Consider the following 14,954-nt stretch of genomic DNA (forward strand, 5'->3'; position numbering starts at 1 on the left):
AAAAAAAAAAAAAAAAAAAAACCAGTATAAGTACTTCTGTTATAGACAAAGGTAAGATGGATGCACAGATAACCAATACACAAAACAGACCATGGCACTGATGTTCAGACGGCATATGCCGGGGGTCAGAGGCCCCAGGAATACCCAGTGCCAGGAGGGAGCTTGGGGAGTTGCCAAGGGGGGATTTCCTAGGGGAGCAGCACTGGGGACTCTCACCTGGGCGGGGGAAGGTTTGGACAGGGCAGGAAAGGTCATCCCACACCCTCCACATCACACCTTAGCCATCCCAGAAGGGTGGCAGAATGTCCTACTTTAAACACCTTCCCCAGGCCTACTGAGTGACCTCCTTTAGAAAGAAATGTTCTAAGATTTGAAAATCAATTTGGTTAACAAAGTGCAGAGTGACCTTTTGGAAAGCAGAGCGCTTGTCGGCCTGTTTAGCATTCTGTTCTGCCAGGTGGGAAGTCAGCCTGTTCCTGGGATCTTTGCACTCAGGGTTAGGAGAGGTGAGACTCTGTACAGAAAGTGCTGGTTGGTGCGAGAACCCGTTGTACTGCCTAAGAATCTGCAGTTCGCTCCTTTCCCCACCGTCTTCTCTCGTGCCTGGGAGAAAAGACAGAGCCTGTATGAAAATGTGGGTACCTGTATTTCACCCTAAGACAAGTCCGGGGTGAGCTGAGAGAGGTGCTGGTGACTTGTACATAGCCTGTGGTTTTTCCATGGAAGACTTTTGCTTTTCTGATTGTAGGAACTCTTCATTTTTGACTCTGCCGGCAAGGAGCTGTTTTCGGAAATGCTGGATAAATTGGCAAGTAACACGTGGTCTTTTTCCTGACCACTACCACCTCCTGCCAAAACGTTTGCCCCTGAGAGTGCTCACACAGCAATTTCACTGCACTGTGCTGTCACGAAGTTCCCATGGCAAAATTCTTTAAGGAGCATTCCTCCCAGCCCGGGACTCGTGGCTACTTGGCAAGAAGGGAATGGCTGATGTGTGTGACTGCCCGGGCCGTAGCTCTGGGGTGGCCAGGAGCCAACAGGCGAAGAGCCCTGCGGCTCGGTCCTTGCAGCCCTCCCCCTGTGGGACCTCCCTTCTTTTGAGCAACCCCCTCCTGATGGTGCCCTTGCAGATGGTGTCCCCTACCTCCCAGGACAGTACCAACTGCCTCCTGCCCCTCTGGGGAGTGCCGTAGAGCCCTTAGCCTATGATGAGGCTCACTTTCTTGGCCACCCCCGGAGCGGGGACCGGGACTTCCACAGGGCCGTTCCACTGGGGTTTGCTGCGGGACATGCCCCCGCTGCCGCCCAGGGCTCACCATGCGCCGCTCACCCCTGTCCTGCCAGCCCCGCGGGATCCGCTCGCTCTACCTTCGGTGGTAACAGTCTCCACTGATCTGGGCCAGTGAGCTAATTAGAGGGTTTGAGTTCTCCAGAGCCCTCCCCTGCCTTTCCAAGAACAGCCACATTTTAATGGAAACTTTTCTGCCCCCTTTTCTTTGCCGTCTAAGAGAAGCAGATCTAATGACAGTGATTTCATGCAGGGTGGCTTCATGCACTGGTTCGTGATGTTTACCCCAATTGCCTACCATGTGCGTGGCCTGGCACTGGGCTGCCATGCCTGGCAGAAAGGACAATGTATTTGGGCAAATCCGGGCCATGTGAGCCATCGGCTCACACCCTCCCTCCAGCTGGCCCTGACTCCTGGCTCACCTGCTCTGGCTTTTGCTTGATGCCAGACCTCTCCAGGACCCCCTTCACCGAAGCCTGGATGAAGGAGGGTTTCCTGAGTTAAAACCATGCTGAGGTGTCTCCTGCTTGCATGTAGCAGAGCTCAGTGTTCTAGCAGAAGTTCAAGACTGAATCTGTGGAATGAAAGGTTCATCAGTGTAGTGTACGGTCCTCCCATCCCAGACACTGCCAGGAGCCAGCACAGCCTTGTAGGATGAGGAGGAGCCCTCCAGAGTGGACTCTGGGCTGGCCTTCCAAGGATTCGAAAGGGAATCCAATCTGTAGGGAAAGGGATTCTCCTCTGTCCCCTGGGAGGTTACTGACACCCCAGAAATAAACCAAATCCTAATGGTGCAAGGTCGGGGGATCCAGAAACCAGGGCATGACCAAGAGTCACGAGCACCAGGGCGCACACCCACAGCCTGTACAGGGCCATCCTATGTCCAGGAGCAGGACGTCCTGGGACTCTGAGCAGCCCCTGAAGGCGACAACTCCTGAGAGTGTGGCCTTGGCTCTTAATTGGGTCATGGAGCCCTGTCCACTTGTCAGTGTGGTTTGCATTAGGCTGATGCAGACGTGGCAGGAGAAGCAGAAAGTGCCCTCTGCATTTTAAACAGCCAGCCCTTATTAAGAAGATGCAAGCAAACAGCTTCCAAGGCTGGCTGATGAAGAAAGAATCTACTTTCAGGGCTGCAAAGCACAAACATGTAACTTACATGGTGGTGGGCTCTCAATCAGAATGAGCGGGAGAATGAATGAATGAATGAATGAATGAGGCTGGCAGCAGGTGAAAGCAGATTTCTGGGTAGAGAAGAACTCCCCTGTCCCCCATCTCTGTCATCGGTGTCGTTTTTAAAGCCGCTCTGGCCTGGACAAGTCATTTACCCTCCCTGGATTGGGTTTCTTCAGCTACAAAGTGGGAATATTCAGGCTGACTCTGCCGAGTTGGGAGGTTTCACAGTGATGCACAGAAGTGCCCAGCAGAGCCTGGCCCAGACATGAGCTGTCGTCCTCCACGGCACCGCCCCTGCCTCCTGCCACCGAACATGGCCCTCCCATTCATTCCTGTGGGGGAATTGTTTGACTTCTGTGGGTGTGGCTGTTTTCTGACTCCCATCCCCTTTATAGTTTTTCATTTCCCTCTGCCCCCCGTATCCTTTCCCTTGGAAGGCCAGATTATCTCCCAGCCCTGAAGTCGCTTTTTCTGTTACTGACACATGCCCATCCTGTCCCTCTTGCACAGTGGGAGAGTCCCAACCTCTTATGTCTCGTCTATGATGTGACCAATGAACAGTCCTTCAACAACTGCAGCAAGTGGCTGGAGAAGGCTCGGTCACAGGTTCCAGGCATCTGTCTCCCAGGTGGGAGCTGCAGACACCCATGTTTCCCACCAGCCTCTCTGTCCTTCGGTTCAAGAACACTAGGGCATTGCAGAGGTAGCTGTGGGTGGAGAAGGGACCCTGGGCTTTGACTCTGATGGCCGAGGGCATACACTGGCCCTGCTGCTTAGCAGCCATGCCAGCCATGGTGAGTTTCCACACCTCTCCCAGTCCAGGAAATGGGAATGAGGACACCACCTTGAAGGGCTCTGGGGAGACTCAGTCAGGGGAGGGTGCTGTCATATCAGTTGTTAATTCCAGAAAGCTAACCCCAGGGAAGAGTTCCTCATTGTCTCTTGTATGTGGGGTACAAGTAAACATTCAGGTCCCGTTGTCACTTCTGAATGCTTTAAATCAGTTTATTTTCCATCCCTATGTGAGATCAACAAATTCTCCTCATTATAGACTGGGAAAGTGATCTCCAGAGACAGGCTAAAAAATTAGCTGCAGCTGATGCAGCTGGGAGCTGAACTAAATTACCTCTGAATCCCTGACTCTGAGTCGGGTCCTTAGATTAGTATTAATGACTAATTTACAGTTTGCTGCATGCGCTAGGAATTATTACAAAGGCGCACATCAATTTGGCCCTCGCCTTCACGCCTTTGCAGCCTTTTGAGGAGGCAAGGGAGACAGATACACATGAGGTCTAGAAAAAGAGACCTGGCAGAAGCTGTGCATGAAAAGCAAAGCCCACTGGTCTTTTTGGGGCCAGCACGAGAGACCCCCAGCTTTCCCTGTGGGGATCACCACCATAGTCAGGCGGCTGTCAGGACGGTTTCCACCCCTCAAAAATAGTGCTCGTATCTCTCCTCTCACTGTCCTTCCAGCCTGTAACAGTAAAGTGCCATATTTTGGTTGCTTCTTTTGAGTAGGTGTTCTAGTTGGGAACAAGACAGACCTGGCCGGCAGACGAGCAGTGGACTCCGCCGAGGCCCGGGCGTGGGCGCTGGGCCAGGGCTTGGAATGTTTTGAAACATCCGTGGTGAGTAGCTCCGCTTGCCTTGTAGCCAAGTCTGGAGTGGGCCTCTGCTGGCAGCGGTCTTTCCCATGACCTCACGTGCAGGGAGCTGTTATTCCACCATATGCAGAGTCTCATTTGGAAGTGATGTTTACATTCTTAGCCTAGGATCTTTTCTCAATATAGCAGTAGCCACTCAGACATAGCACTAAGGCAGATGAGCTAGCCAACCCTGGGAAAAGTTGGATCTCACCTAGTAAGAAATACAAGTGTGCTGCATGTGGTGGGCATGACCCTTGACGCTTCCACGTGATATTATGGGCTTAGATGTTGGAACATTGTTTCATGTGGCCTCAGAATCAGTCCTGTGAGCCAGAAGTTGGCCCCACAGTTTCCATTCCCATGTTGAAGAGCTCGATGTGTCCAAAGTCACATGATTAGTGAAGGGCGGAGCCAGGACTAGGACTAATGGTCTCTAATTCCCATCGGTGCGGCCCCAGGGTGACTCCAGGCCACAAAGAGCAGAAGACCTTGTTAAGGAGAAAAAGCAAGTTATGTGTTACCAGCATCTTCAGTACACTTTTAATGGCAAAAACCTCAATTCCTTTTGCACCAGGCTAATATATGCTGATTTTATCTGTCCAGCACCTAGGAACCTGCTTCCTCTGTTTGGGAGTTTTAAAGTCCCAGCCTCCCTGAAGCCAAGACGCAGGCATGTGACCCAGGCCGCACCAATCAGACATGTCACATGAGACTCCACTAGGAAGGGCATAAAGTGGTGATCTGTCCTGCAGGGGCAGGAGTGGCCGCGAACATCCATCTCAGAGCCAGCAGGGGCCCAGGTGTGGGTCACAGGGCCCTGCGCCAGGGTTGCTAGCTGGGCAGACCACCCAGGCCTGGCACAGGCATGGTCATAACTTGGACCTCACCTTGTGGCCTTTAGACCTGATTCTGTGGCCCTCAAAAGAACCATGGGCTGGTTAATATTCTGGAGGTCATCTTCTGCTCAAACTAGACCTTGGCTCTAGGCACTTCTGCTGTTGCTCCTAAGAACCTTCACCAGTGCTGCTGTGTGGGAAGCAGCAAAAGTATCAAAGGAAAACTAGTAGAAAAAGTTTCAGAATATAGTCTCAAACCCTTCTGGAAGGCCTAAAAGTTTTTTTATACTTTCGGTAAAAGTTTCGTCTAAAAGCAGCCCAAATCCCCTTACATTTAGTTAGCAAGTAAAGCAGATGGCTAAAGTATGTAAAAGAGCTGACCTAACTTGTTTACTCATGTAATCTTAAAACTAACCTTTAAGCCAAACAGCCCTCTCAGAAGGAAGTTAACTTTCTCTACTGGTATGTTAACTCAAACCTCCGTCAATTAAACTTTCATCAATAAGTGCAAGTCTCACTAGCTGAGAACGGCCAGCAGTTGCAGCTGTTTACAGAACTCTCCAGAATGCCTGTAGGCCACCAGGACCCTCAGGCGAACTAGCAAGCATCGTGTCTGTGTGTCAGTGTGCTTGATTCAACCAGTGCTGAGTCAGAGTCTACAAGACAGACCCCCACAAGTAATAACCCCAACGCTGCTGTCCGAGCTTGTAAAAACCCCCAAAGCACGATGCTTCCTTAGGAAAAGCACAGTGCTAAAGGCGGGCGCCCTGACCTCCCATTTTGAGGAGCAGAACTAGCTGTGGGTTCCTGGATGTGTTATTTAACCTACTGGTGCCTCAGGCTTGTAAAATGAGGGTAATCAAATACATCCCTTCTCCTAAATATGAGAACCAGGTAGTACGGTGCACGTGAAACACGGGTCACAAAGTCTGGTGCCTGGTTAACACGCAGATGTCAGCCTTCTTCAGGTATAAACATTGCCCCTAGTAATCTTGTTTAGACTGTTATTACTAAATCCTTGTATTCCTGGCTCGTGCAGAGTTAATATCACCCTTGCCTCTGGTGCAATTTATCACAAATGCTAAATTAATGAAGCTTCAATCAGTGAGCTTTTCCTGTATAGAGGGTTCCTCATCTTTTCTGCAGCTCACCTTGGCGCAAAGCAGTAAGTGGAAGTGCCCCTAGCAAACAGGATTTCAGTATTCCCCCTTCCTCCATTCGTTTGTGAAATTGTCCCCACACCCCAATATCCCACATCCCCTGGCACGCTTGATAGAACTCAGAAATTAAAACCCACCTCCACTTCCAAAACATGAGTCACCAAAGGCCAGTGGTCTCCGTGTTTAAACTCTGTTCAGGTGAAGTGGGCGGGTGTAAATTATTCTTGAAGAGGCTGCAGTAAGCATGTGCTATTATCTGTGCAAGTTAACGAGTCCCGCCTGAGTTGAGGCTCACAGAAGCACCACTGGCAGCTCGGTTAAGAAAGCTGTAATTAAAAAGGAAATATAACCAAATGCAGCCTGAGACACAGCCATGCCCATCTCCTCCTCTCTTCTGCCTAAACGCCACAGTGACCATCCTGCCAACCTAAAGGAGTTCCCTACACGGTTCTTTGACTTTCGAACACTCTTCAATATTTGAAAATTTCAGGCCAAAAAAAAAACAAAACCAAAAAGCATTTCTTCAAACAGAAGTTAAAATATTTAAAAATATTGTTCATCGCTCTAAGGAGTTGGACAAAATTAAATACAAACAAGTGCACAAACGATCCATGGCGATCACTGCCCTCCCAGCCAAGCAGGGAGTGGGAAGTAACGTTTGTTGAAGGCCTACTGTGTGCCGTTTTGCACACATTATTTCTTTAGGCTTCATAACAGTCCTACAAGGTAACACGCCTGTCCTTGTTATACAGATGACAGAGAGACTCGGAAAGGTTGTGTAGGTAGCTTTGCCCTGGTCGCAAAGTTAAACAAGAGCTAGAAACGGGACTAGAAGTCAGGCCTGTCCAGCTGGAAGACTTGCGTTTTCTAGGAGGGTTACCCTGGCCACCCTCAGAGCTTGCTTCGGGACTCTGCAGAACAGAATTCTGGGCCAGACTCAACGCCAGCCTGGACCTGCCCTGAGAATCCTTCACGCTAAACGGACCTCCTCCACAGGTGTGCCGACTCTGTAAGGGAGAGGGTGGTTAGCCATCAGACAAAAGGATTCCTGTCATTGGCAACCCTCTTAAAGTACTTGGAAAATAGTTCAATTTCCATCTATTTCAGAAGCACTCCATGGTGTCTATTGAGGCTCACCTGCATTGAATTCCTTCCATTTTCTGTTGAGTTCTCCCAAGCTTGCATTTTGGAGTGCTTTCGAACCCATTTAGAAATCCCCATGCGGGTGCTATGTAGGCCTCATTCTTTTTCCATTCGATTCTTACCTCTAATTTTGAAGGATGCAGTGTTCGACCCCGATATTGGCATTGCCTGGCACGTTATGCTCTGCGCAACCAGCGGTGCCGGCGGGAGGCACTGAATTCTTGCTCTGTGTCCACTGGAGGGTGACGGCCTTCAAGTCCTTGGCTGTTGGGAGCATACTGTCAGTGCCCGTCTTGTCCCCAAACTGTCCACTGTCTCCTCAGTGCTCTCAGCACTGCCACCTCTCTTCCTCTTGGCCAGCTGTTTTCCTTGCTTAGCTTTCCCTTGCTAGAAAGTCCAGGTGACCTTCTCCATGGGACCTGGTTTCCTCTGCACATTTTTCTTATCCCAGCTGGCCTCGAGAAAAGGCAGCTCTTCCCAAATTGGAGAATCTGGATGTTGGGCTGGGCCCTGCACCAACCCACTGGGCCCCACGCTACTCATCTGTGACGCGGAGGCACTGAGCTTGACGCCTTCTGCAACGGTCTTCGGTTTGGAAACCCTTCTGTTTCATTGGGGATATTTCTCGGCCTCTTCTCAAGGTTGCATTTTTGCCAGCTGCCCGGGAACGTTTCAAAACAGGTCCTTAGTGCATTCATAGCTGGAGCTGCTGTCTTGAAAGTAGTACATTCCTTTTTCTGCCAACTTTTTCTCAAAGAAAAGTTTGGTTTTTTTTACTGCACCCAGGCACCCACAGAGCGAGAGCGGCTGAGAGGGCGCTGTTTCCTTCCCCTCCAGCCTGTCCCCTCATACCCCGGAGGCGCCCATTTTTTTCCTCCCCCAAGATAAAATCCAGCGCAGGTTCCTCAACTTCTCTTTTCTCTCTCAGATAACAGAAATTCTTTGGGGCTCCTTTAGTCACAAAAATATTCATTATTTCAGTTATTAAAGTGCCCCGCCCTGGATGACTGTCAAAATTCTGAACTTGATTTAAAGCCGCACCTGCTCTCACAGGCTTCGGGAGGGAGACTGGAGCAAGCAGCGTGGTGTGTTTATTGGGGTCTGTCATGGCCCACTCCATACCTGCCGGGTGGGTCCAGCTGGTGCCTCGTGGGCACCTCTGAGATGCCCCTCTCCCCATCAGTGGCACCGTGTCACCTGCATGCTGCTTCTCACAGGTGGTTTCCCTCCACCCCTCCTGCAGCCTCAGTTCCGGGCTGTTTGTTCTTATTGGGACCCATCACCCTCCCAGAGGTGGTCCCAGCTGAGCCCCTTAAGAAAGCTCCAGCTGGCCCCACTTGGCCCCGCTGGTCCAGGGAAGTACAGCTGTGGCTGTTTAGTTTGATGGGGGAGGTGGCGAGGCCGTCCCACTGGCAGCCAGCCGCAGCCTCACCTGGATTTCTCCCAAGGCCGGTCCAGCACCAGCCTGGGAAGAGGGTGCCCCCTGCTGTCTAGCTCTTCTTCGGGACGAGGGGCTCCTGATCGTCTGGTATTTTGCTTTGGCCTTTGGAGCCTCAGTGAAAACTAAGTGAGAAAGGTCTCATGTTCACATCTCATCACACGTACAGTGATTCCAACTAAAAGCACAGGCTCTGTAGACACAGATGCGGGTTCAGGCCCCAGCTCCGCCATTCACAAGGGTTGTGGTTTCCTGCAAGGTACCTTCATCTCTGAGTCTCCTGAATCCATCTGAGTTTCCTTCTTGTAAAATTGGCATCATGAGAGTGGCTACCCCAACAGGTGTGAAGATGAAATGAGGCGGAAAGTGGGTAGCCCCTGAATGAGGGAAGCACGGAGTGAGTGCTGGCCCGCTGACCCTTCTGTAAGTAACACAGTCAACTTTTCACACTGTCTTTCCAGAAGGAGATGGAAAACTTTGAAGCCCCTTTCCGCTGCCTGGCCAAGCAGTTCCACCAGCTGTACCGGGAGAAGATGGAGGTTTTCCAGGCACTGGTGTAAAGGCTACAGCGGACCGTGCCGTGTGACCAGAGAAGATAGAATTACCTCTGCACTTTTAATATATAATGACGCCTTTAAATAAAATTAGAGAAAATGTAGAAGCAGCAGCTCCTTCCGCCCTTGGCCAGGGTGGCCCTAGCTTCACTGTGCACTTTGGCCGCGGCGTCGTTGCCAGTTCCAGAGAGCCGGGAGCCCCACTCAGAACCCTGGCCCTCCCTTCTGCAAGGCTGGTGCTTTGGGCCATCACCTTGCCCGTGGGAGTGGTCCTGCCGGCTCTGCGCAGCAGGTCGCACTGGCTCCCTAAAGGGCCTCCGCTGCAAAAGCAGAGCCCGCAGGGGGTTTTGAAAGGGCCTGGCCCAGCATTTGCGTACGGTTTCCCACAGCTGTCCCCAGGCTGAGACAGGGATGCCAGCGCCCTCCTCATTCTGAGTCTGTTTTGCTGCCAGCTCCTGGCTAGCCAGACGCCAGACCTCCCTGGAGATGGCTCCTGTCACCGGGAGAACAGTGCCCTCTGCCGGCCTCCCTTGGTGCCTGTCTCTTGGTGGAGGCCTGGCCTATCCAGCTGCTGGGAGCGCAGGGGCCCGAGGCTCCCGCTTTGCTGGGGGAGCTGGGCAGCCGGCGGCGTCGTCGTTTGCACTGAGCTCCACTGTTCTCCATCCTGTTACTGCTGCCAGATTAATCTTCTAAAACACCACTTTCATCCTCTCACTCCCCTGATTGAAGACCCACAAGGTGCTTCATTGCCTTTTACATCAGGCTGCCGGCCAAGGTCTGGCGTCTCAGGCCTTCCCTGTCACCCTCCCGTGGGGGTCTCGGCTTTCAGCCCCTGTGCCCCAGAGGACTCCATCACTCCCCCTCCAGAGGAGGGAGGGATGTTGTGCAGAGAGCACCAGCCTCGGGGTGAACCAACCTGGCTCTATCCTGGCGATAATGGAAATTGCCTTGGTTCCTGTTTACGACCTGCCATGTCTCTACATGAACTAAGCACGTGTTATATATATTCGTTAATTCAGTCCTTACAGTGCAGTCTTACCATCCCCCTTCTACAAATGAGGAGCTGGAGTCAGAGAACTAAGACACGTAGCCAAGGGGCGGCCGAGCCAGGATCATGGACACCAAAGCCTAGCTCCCAGCCGCTAGCCTCTTCTGCCTCCTCCCGAGCTTGGCCGGGAGCGGGTGGGGGTTAGGCTGCCTCTCAGGTCACTGTAAGAAGTGAAGTAAGGGGTGTGCAGGGCACCCGGGCACACGGTGTCAGCCAGGGTCAGGCTCTCCGGCCCCCCTTCTCTTCTTGTTACTCAACATGAAGCCGCTGTAGTGACCACGTCACACCTCCAGCAAGTAGTCACCGAGGGCTTACCCTGTGCCAGGTGTTTTCCTAGGCACTAGCAACACCAGGGTGCTGGTTTCATGTCATATCTTCCATAAGGGAAGTCTCACCATAACCAAAGGGCCACAGCGGGGGCATTTCTGGCTGCCCAGAGTTGGTTACCGCCTCCTAAAGAGATCAGGGAAGCTTAGGGCCGGGCCCCTTCCCCATGGCCTAGTAGAGGCGGTAGAATTGGTCCTGCTGCTGTGAATCCCCATTCCCCTGGCTCCCTACTCCTCCCTTTCTGTGTAAGACTGGAATGGTCAAGAGAGAGGGAGCGAGGATGGCCACGGTGTTGGTGAGTGGGTGCCCCTCCCAGCACCTCCTTCCCCCACCAAGGGAAGGAGGCCCAAGAGGATCCCCCAAGACAAGATGCTGCCAGGAAGAGGAGGCTGGCACCGCCCCCCAAGCCGGATGTGGTGAGGGCACCCTTGGGAAGCTCAGCACACGTCCCGGAGCTCTGCCTGGTCTTCTCTGGTGGGGCGTTCCATGGGGAGAGGCTTGGGGAGAAGCACCAGGAAAAGCAAGGACTCGGTCTGGAAGGGCAACACAGGTGTTCCGCGGAGGGCTCCTACAAGGACCCACACGGAGGGGAGTCCTGTGGCCAGACAGGTACTGAAAAGGAATCTGCTTCCCACCAGGCAAAGAGCAGCGGCCTCTTCCACTGGCAGGGCTGGAGGGGAATATGGCTGCCCCTTCCTGAGGCGACCCCAGCAACAGACGAGGCTCAGCCCCAAAACAATCAGGCACCCCCCACCACAGGGATAACAACAGATGGAACCAGACCCAGACGAGGCCTGTGGAGAAGACACGCAGCTCCTCCCTGGCCCCCTTTTTTTTTCTTCGGAGAAAGGAATAAAAGATCTTGCTCCCCTCCCCACTATTCTGGATAAGAGATTTGAACAAAGACTGGGAGTTTTGAGCTGGCCTGGTCTGCCTTTCAGTGACTAGGATAGTCTGAAACATGTTGGGATCAGCCTGTTAAGACCCAGCAGGAAGGGGCCTCTGCAGAGCTTGGTGAAATAAAGTAATTGGGAAAAAGTAAAATGGCTTTGTTTTGGAGCCCATGGATTTGAGATTCTCCAGTAAACTGATTCTACAAGTAAATAAATGATGGAGATAATTTTAGACAGTGTGGATGACAAAACAGAGCTGTGATGGGTGTTGATTTCTGGGGTAACTGGGTTGGGGGGACAGGAAGGACTGTGAGAAGAAGGGACGTTTGTGCTGAGGTCCAGCAGCAAGGTCAGCAAGTGCAAAGGCCCTGAGGCACGAACAAGCTTGGAGCATGGGGGAACCTAAGGCCAGGGAAGACAGCCTGGTGTGCGCTGAGGAAGCAGAGGGAGGTGAGGTAGGCGGGGCCACAGAGGGAGGAATTTCTATTCTATTTCAAAAGCCAGTGGAGGATGGACATCAGAGCTTTTGTCTCACTCTGTCACCCAGGCTGGAGTACAATGGTGCAATCTTGGCTCACTGAAACCTCCGCCTCCCAGGTTTAAGTGATTCTCCTGCCTCAGCCTCCCAAGTAGCTGGGGTTACAGACACGCGCCACAACGCCTAGCTAATATTTGTATTTCTAGTAGAGACAGGGTTTCGCCATGTTGGCCAGGTTGGTCTCCAACACCTGACCTCAGGTGATCCGCCCACCTCGGCCTCCCAAAGTGCTGGGATTACAGGCGTGAGCCACGGTGCCCAGCCGGACATCAGAGCTTTTATATCCTCATAGTACCCAGCACTATTTGGGAACCTAGCAAGTGGCTATTAATTACTTGTCTAAAGACCCCACTCCCAAGGAGCAAACACTGACAAACCGCAGGCTACATCTGCAGATTTTATTCCTGAATGAAGGCATTTGCTGAATGAATGCTTGAATCAAATGCTATGTGCCAAACCCTGTTCTACATCCTGGGGATTTGTCAGTAACACAAAAATGCCTCCCCTCAGGGTGCTTACATTCTAGGGGGGTGGTGAGAGAGGTGTCCAGTTGAACAGGTAAATGTTGCAGTCTGTTAGGCTGCAGTAGAGCAGAGGGGTACAGAGGACATGCCAGGGCAGGGGCTGCAGTATTAAACAGGGAGGTCGGGAAGACCTTACTTCAAAGGTGATGTTTATGCAGGATTTGAGGGTCAGAGCACCTGGCACCCTCTAGGCATGGTTGGTTCACCAGTGGCCCCTCAAAGGTGGAGCTTGACCTCTTTCTTTTCCTGGTGCCCAGCACTGGGCCTCAGTAAAGTCCAATGAGCGTGGGAGGTGTGGATGGACACAAGATGCGACCCTGCCCTAGAATCACCTGCAATCCACGAAGGAGAAAGAGGGGCCGACACTTGATTTCTAAACTCCAGTGAAACCCAAAAAGGGTTCATCTTTCAAATCCTGAGGGAGGGTAGAAGAACTGACCCTCCATCTCCTTTGGGATCTCAGAGAAAGGGTCTATTTGTTGTCCTCCACGATTCCTGCCTTCTGTAAGAGCGGTTTGGCCCAGGACCCGGCCTCTTGTCCTCTTCCATGGCTCTGGGCTGCCATTCCGCAGTATCTTTGGCTGACTCTGGACATCCCCTGATTCAACCACAGAGGGTGGGGAAACCCAGGTGACTGGGAGGGTGGACATGCGGTGGGGTCAGTCGCGTTTGGGGTAGGTGTTCAGAAACAGCTGCCCGGTTCCAAAGCACTGCCTACATGACAGGCAGGCCCTTCCCTGCCGCATCCATGCAGATGAGGATGGGGTAGGAGCGGCCCGACAGGCGGCTTTCCCTGAACACTGTTTCTGCTGAGAGGAGCCCTGTAGTTTCCCATATCTGGGAAAACTGCATTGGTTACACCATCTTCTGGAAGGAGAGTTGGGAGCAGGAGGCAACCTGCTTCAGTGTCTATAAATAAGATGCATTCATTTGGGTGCTAAAATGTTGTGTTTTTTAAAACAGAATACTCAAATCTCTCTGGCCCAAACTGGAGTGGCAAGAAGCACAGATTCAACTGATACCCGGACGGGAACTGAACATTACACTAAGCTGCCTCTACTGGACAATTTGTGCCCACCCTGGACATGTGGAAGGAAGCCTTTGGTTTTGCACCTGTGCTTCCCATTCCAGCATTCATCTCTGTGCTGGGTCCTGCCCTGCACGGGAGATCAGGGAGGACTGAGGAGGTGCTCTGGAGGAGCTCCAGGTCTGCTGCCTAGGGATGGTTTCCAGGGACCTTGCAGGGAAATACCTGATGTGAGCCAGGGAAGAGAACTCCAGACAAAGGGAAGCATATGCAAAGGCCCTGAGGCACGAAGCTGGGGGCCCTCTTGGGGAACTGCATGCATTGTAGGGTTTGGGGAGAGAAAGGTGCCCAGCAGGTGAGGTCAGAGACAAGGATGAGGCAAGAACATGAAGCTCTTTGTCCCCAGAGCAGAGGAGTTGGACTTTTTCCAGAAGGGAGGGGAGGGGCATTATAGGGTTTTATCAGAAGTGACTCGCCTGGATTTTTGCTTCGGAAAGATCAGCCTGGAGGAATTCGAGGATGGAATGGGATAGGAGGTGCCTGGCAGTAAGGAGACCCAAAGCTGATGGAGACCAGGGGTAAGGTAGGACAAGGCTTCACCACCTCCAGCGTTAGCCAAAATTGGGAAAATGTACTTTCAGCCCCTTAGAGTTGGCCTCGTTTCACACACCCATCCCTTTTGTTCAGAACACCAATTGATTTTTAAAGTGTGTTATCCTTTATTTACTTTACAGACAGAGAAAACAACGAAAGAGTGACTTCTTCGGGTTGCAAACTGTCAGTGATGGAGCCAGGATTAAGAACTCGGGCTGGCTAGCCCTCTGTGCATAGTATGATGTTTATGTATACCATGCCCGTTCACTTTTCAGCGCTGCCAGGAAACAGAGCTGATGGATATGAGGAGGACAGTAGCAAAGAGTTTGTTTCCATCCTAAAAAGGCAAGAAGACTAGGAAGCCTCATCAGGAGAAAATATTGAATGGGCAGCTTTCGAGTTTCACCTGTGATCTGAGGGGAAAAGTGCATTTTTTTTTCTGAGACGGAGTCTTGCTCTGTTGCCCTGGCTAGGGTGCCGTGGTACCATCTCAGCCTCCTGGGTTCAAGCGATTCTCCTGCCTCAACCTCCCAAGTAACTGGGATTATAGGCGCCCACCACTGCGCCCAGCTAATTTTCATATTCTTAGTAGAGACGGGGCTTCACCATCTTGCCCAGGCTGGTCTCAAACTCCTGTCTTCGTGATCCACCTGCCTCAGCTTCCCAAAGTGCTGGAATTACAGGTGTGAGCCATGGCTCCTGGCCAAAAAGTGCAATTTCACCAAGCCATTATATAACTGGTTCCGGAGGTTGGGGGCGGGGGTG

General features: G+C 52.1%; 1 protein-coding gene across 2 annotated transcripts in view; it reads left to right on the plus strand.

Moving 5' to 3' along the window:
• The window catches only part of IFT27 (intraflagellar transport 27), a 24,266-nt gene extending 9,648 nt beyond the window's left edge, over positions 1–14,618 (plus strand). The window contains exons 4-7 of one of the 2 annotated variants that reach the window (XM_037735083.1): positions 749–808; positions 2,972–3,089; positions 3,980–4,089; positions 14,330–14,618. In XM_037735083.1, coding sequence (XP_037591011.1) covers positions 749–808; positions 2,972–3,089; positions 3,980–4,089; positions 14,330–14,353 — 312 coding nt within the window. In that variant the 3' untranslated portion in view covers positions 14,354–14,618. Of the gene's footprint in view, positions 1–748; positions 809–2,971; positions 3,090–3,979; positions 4,090–9,145; positions 9,343–14,329 lie in introns of those variants that run through there. The other variant, XM_017519032.2, reaches the window with a different exon arrangement.
• The last annotated feature ends 336 nt before the right edge of the window (positions 14,619–14,954 follow it).

Source organism: Cebus imitator, unplaced genomic scaffold, assembly GCF_001604975.1.
Source record: "Cebus imitator isolate Cc_AM_T3 unplaced genomic scaffold, Cebus_imitator-1.0 Scaffold722, whole genome shotgun sequence".
Lineage (NCBI taxonomy): Eukaryota > Metazoa > Chordata > Mammalia > Primates > Cebidae > Cebus > Cebus imitator.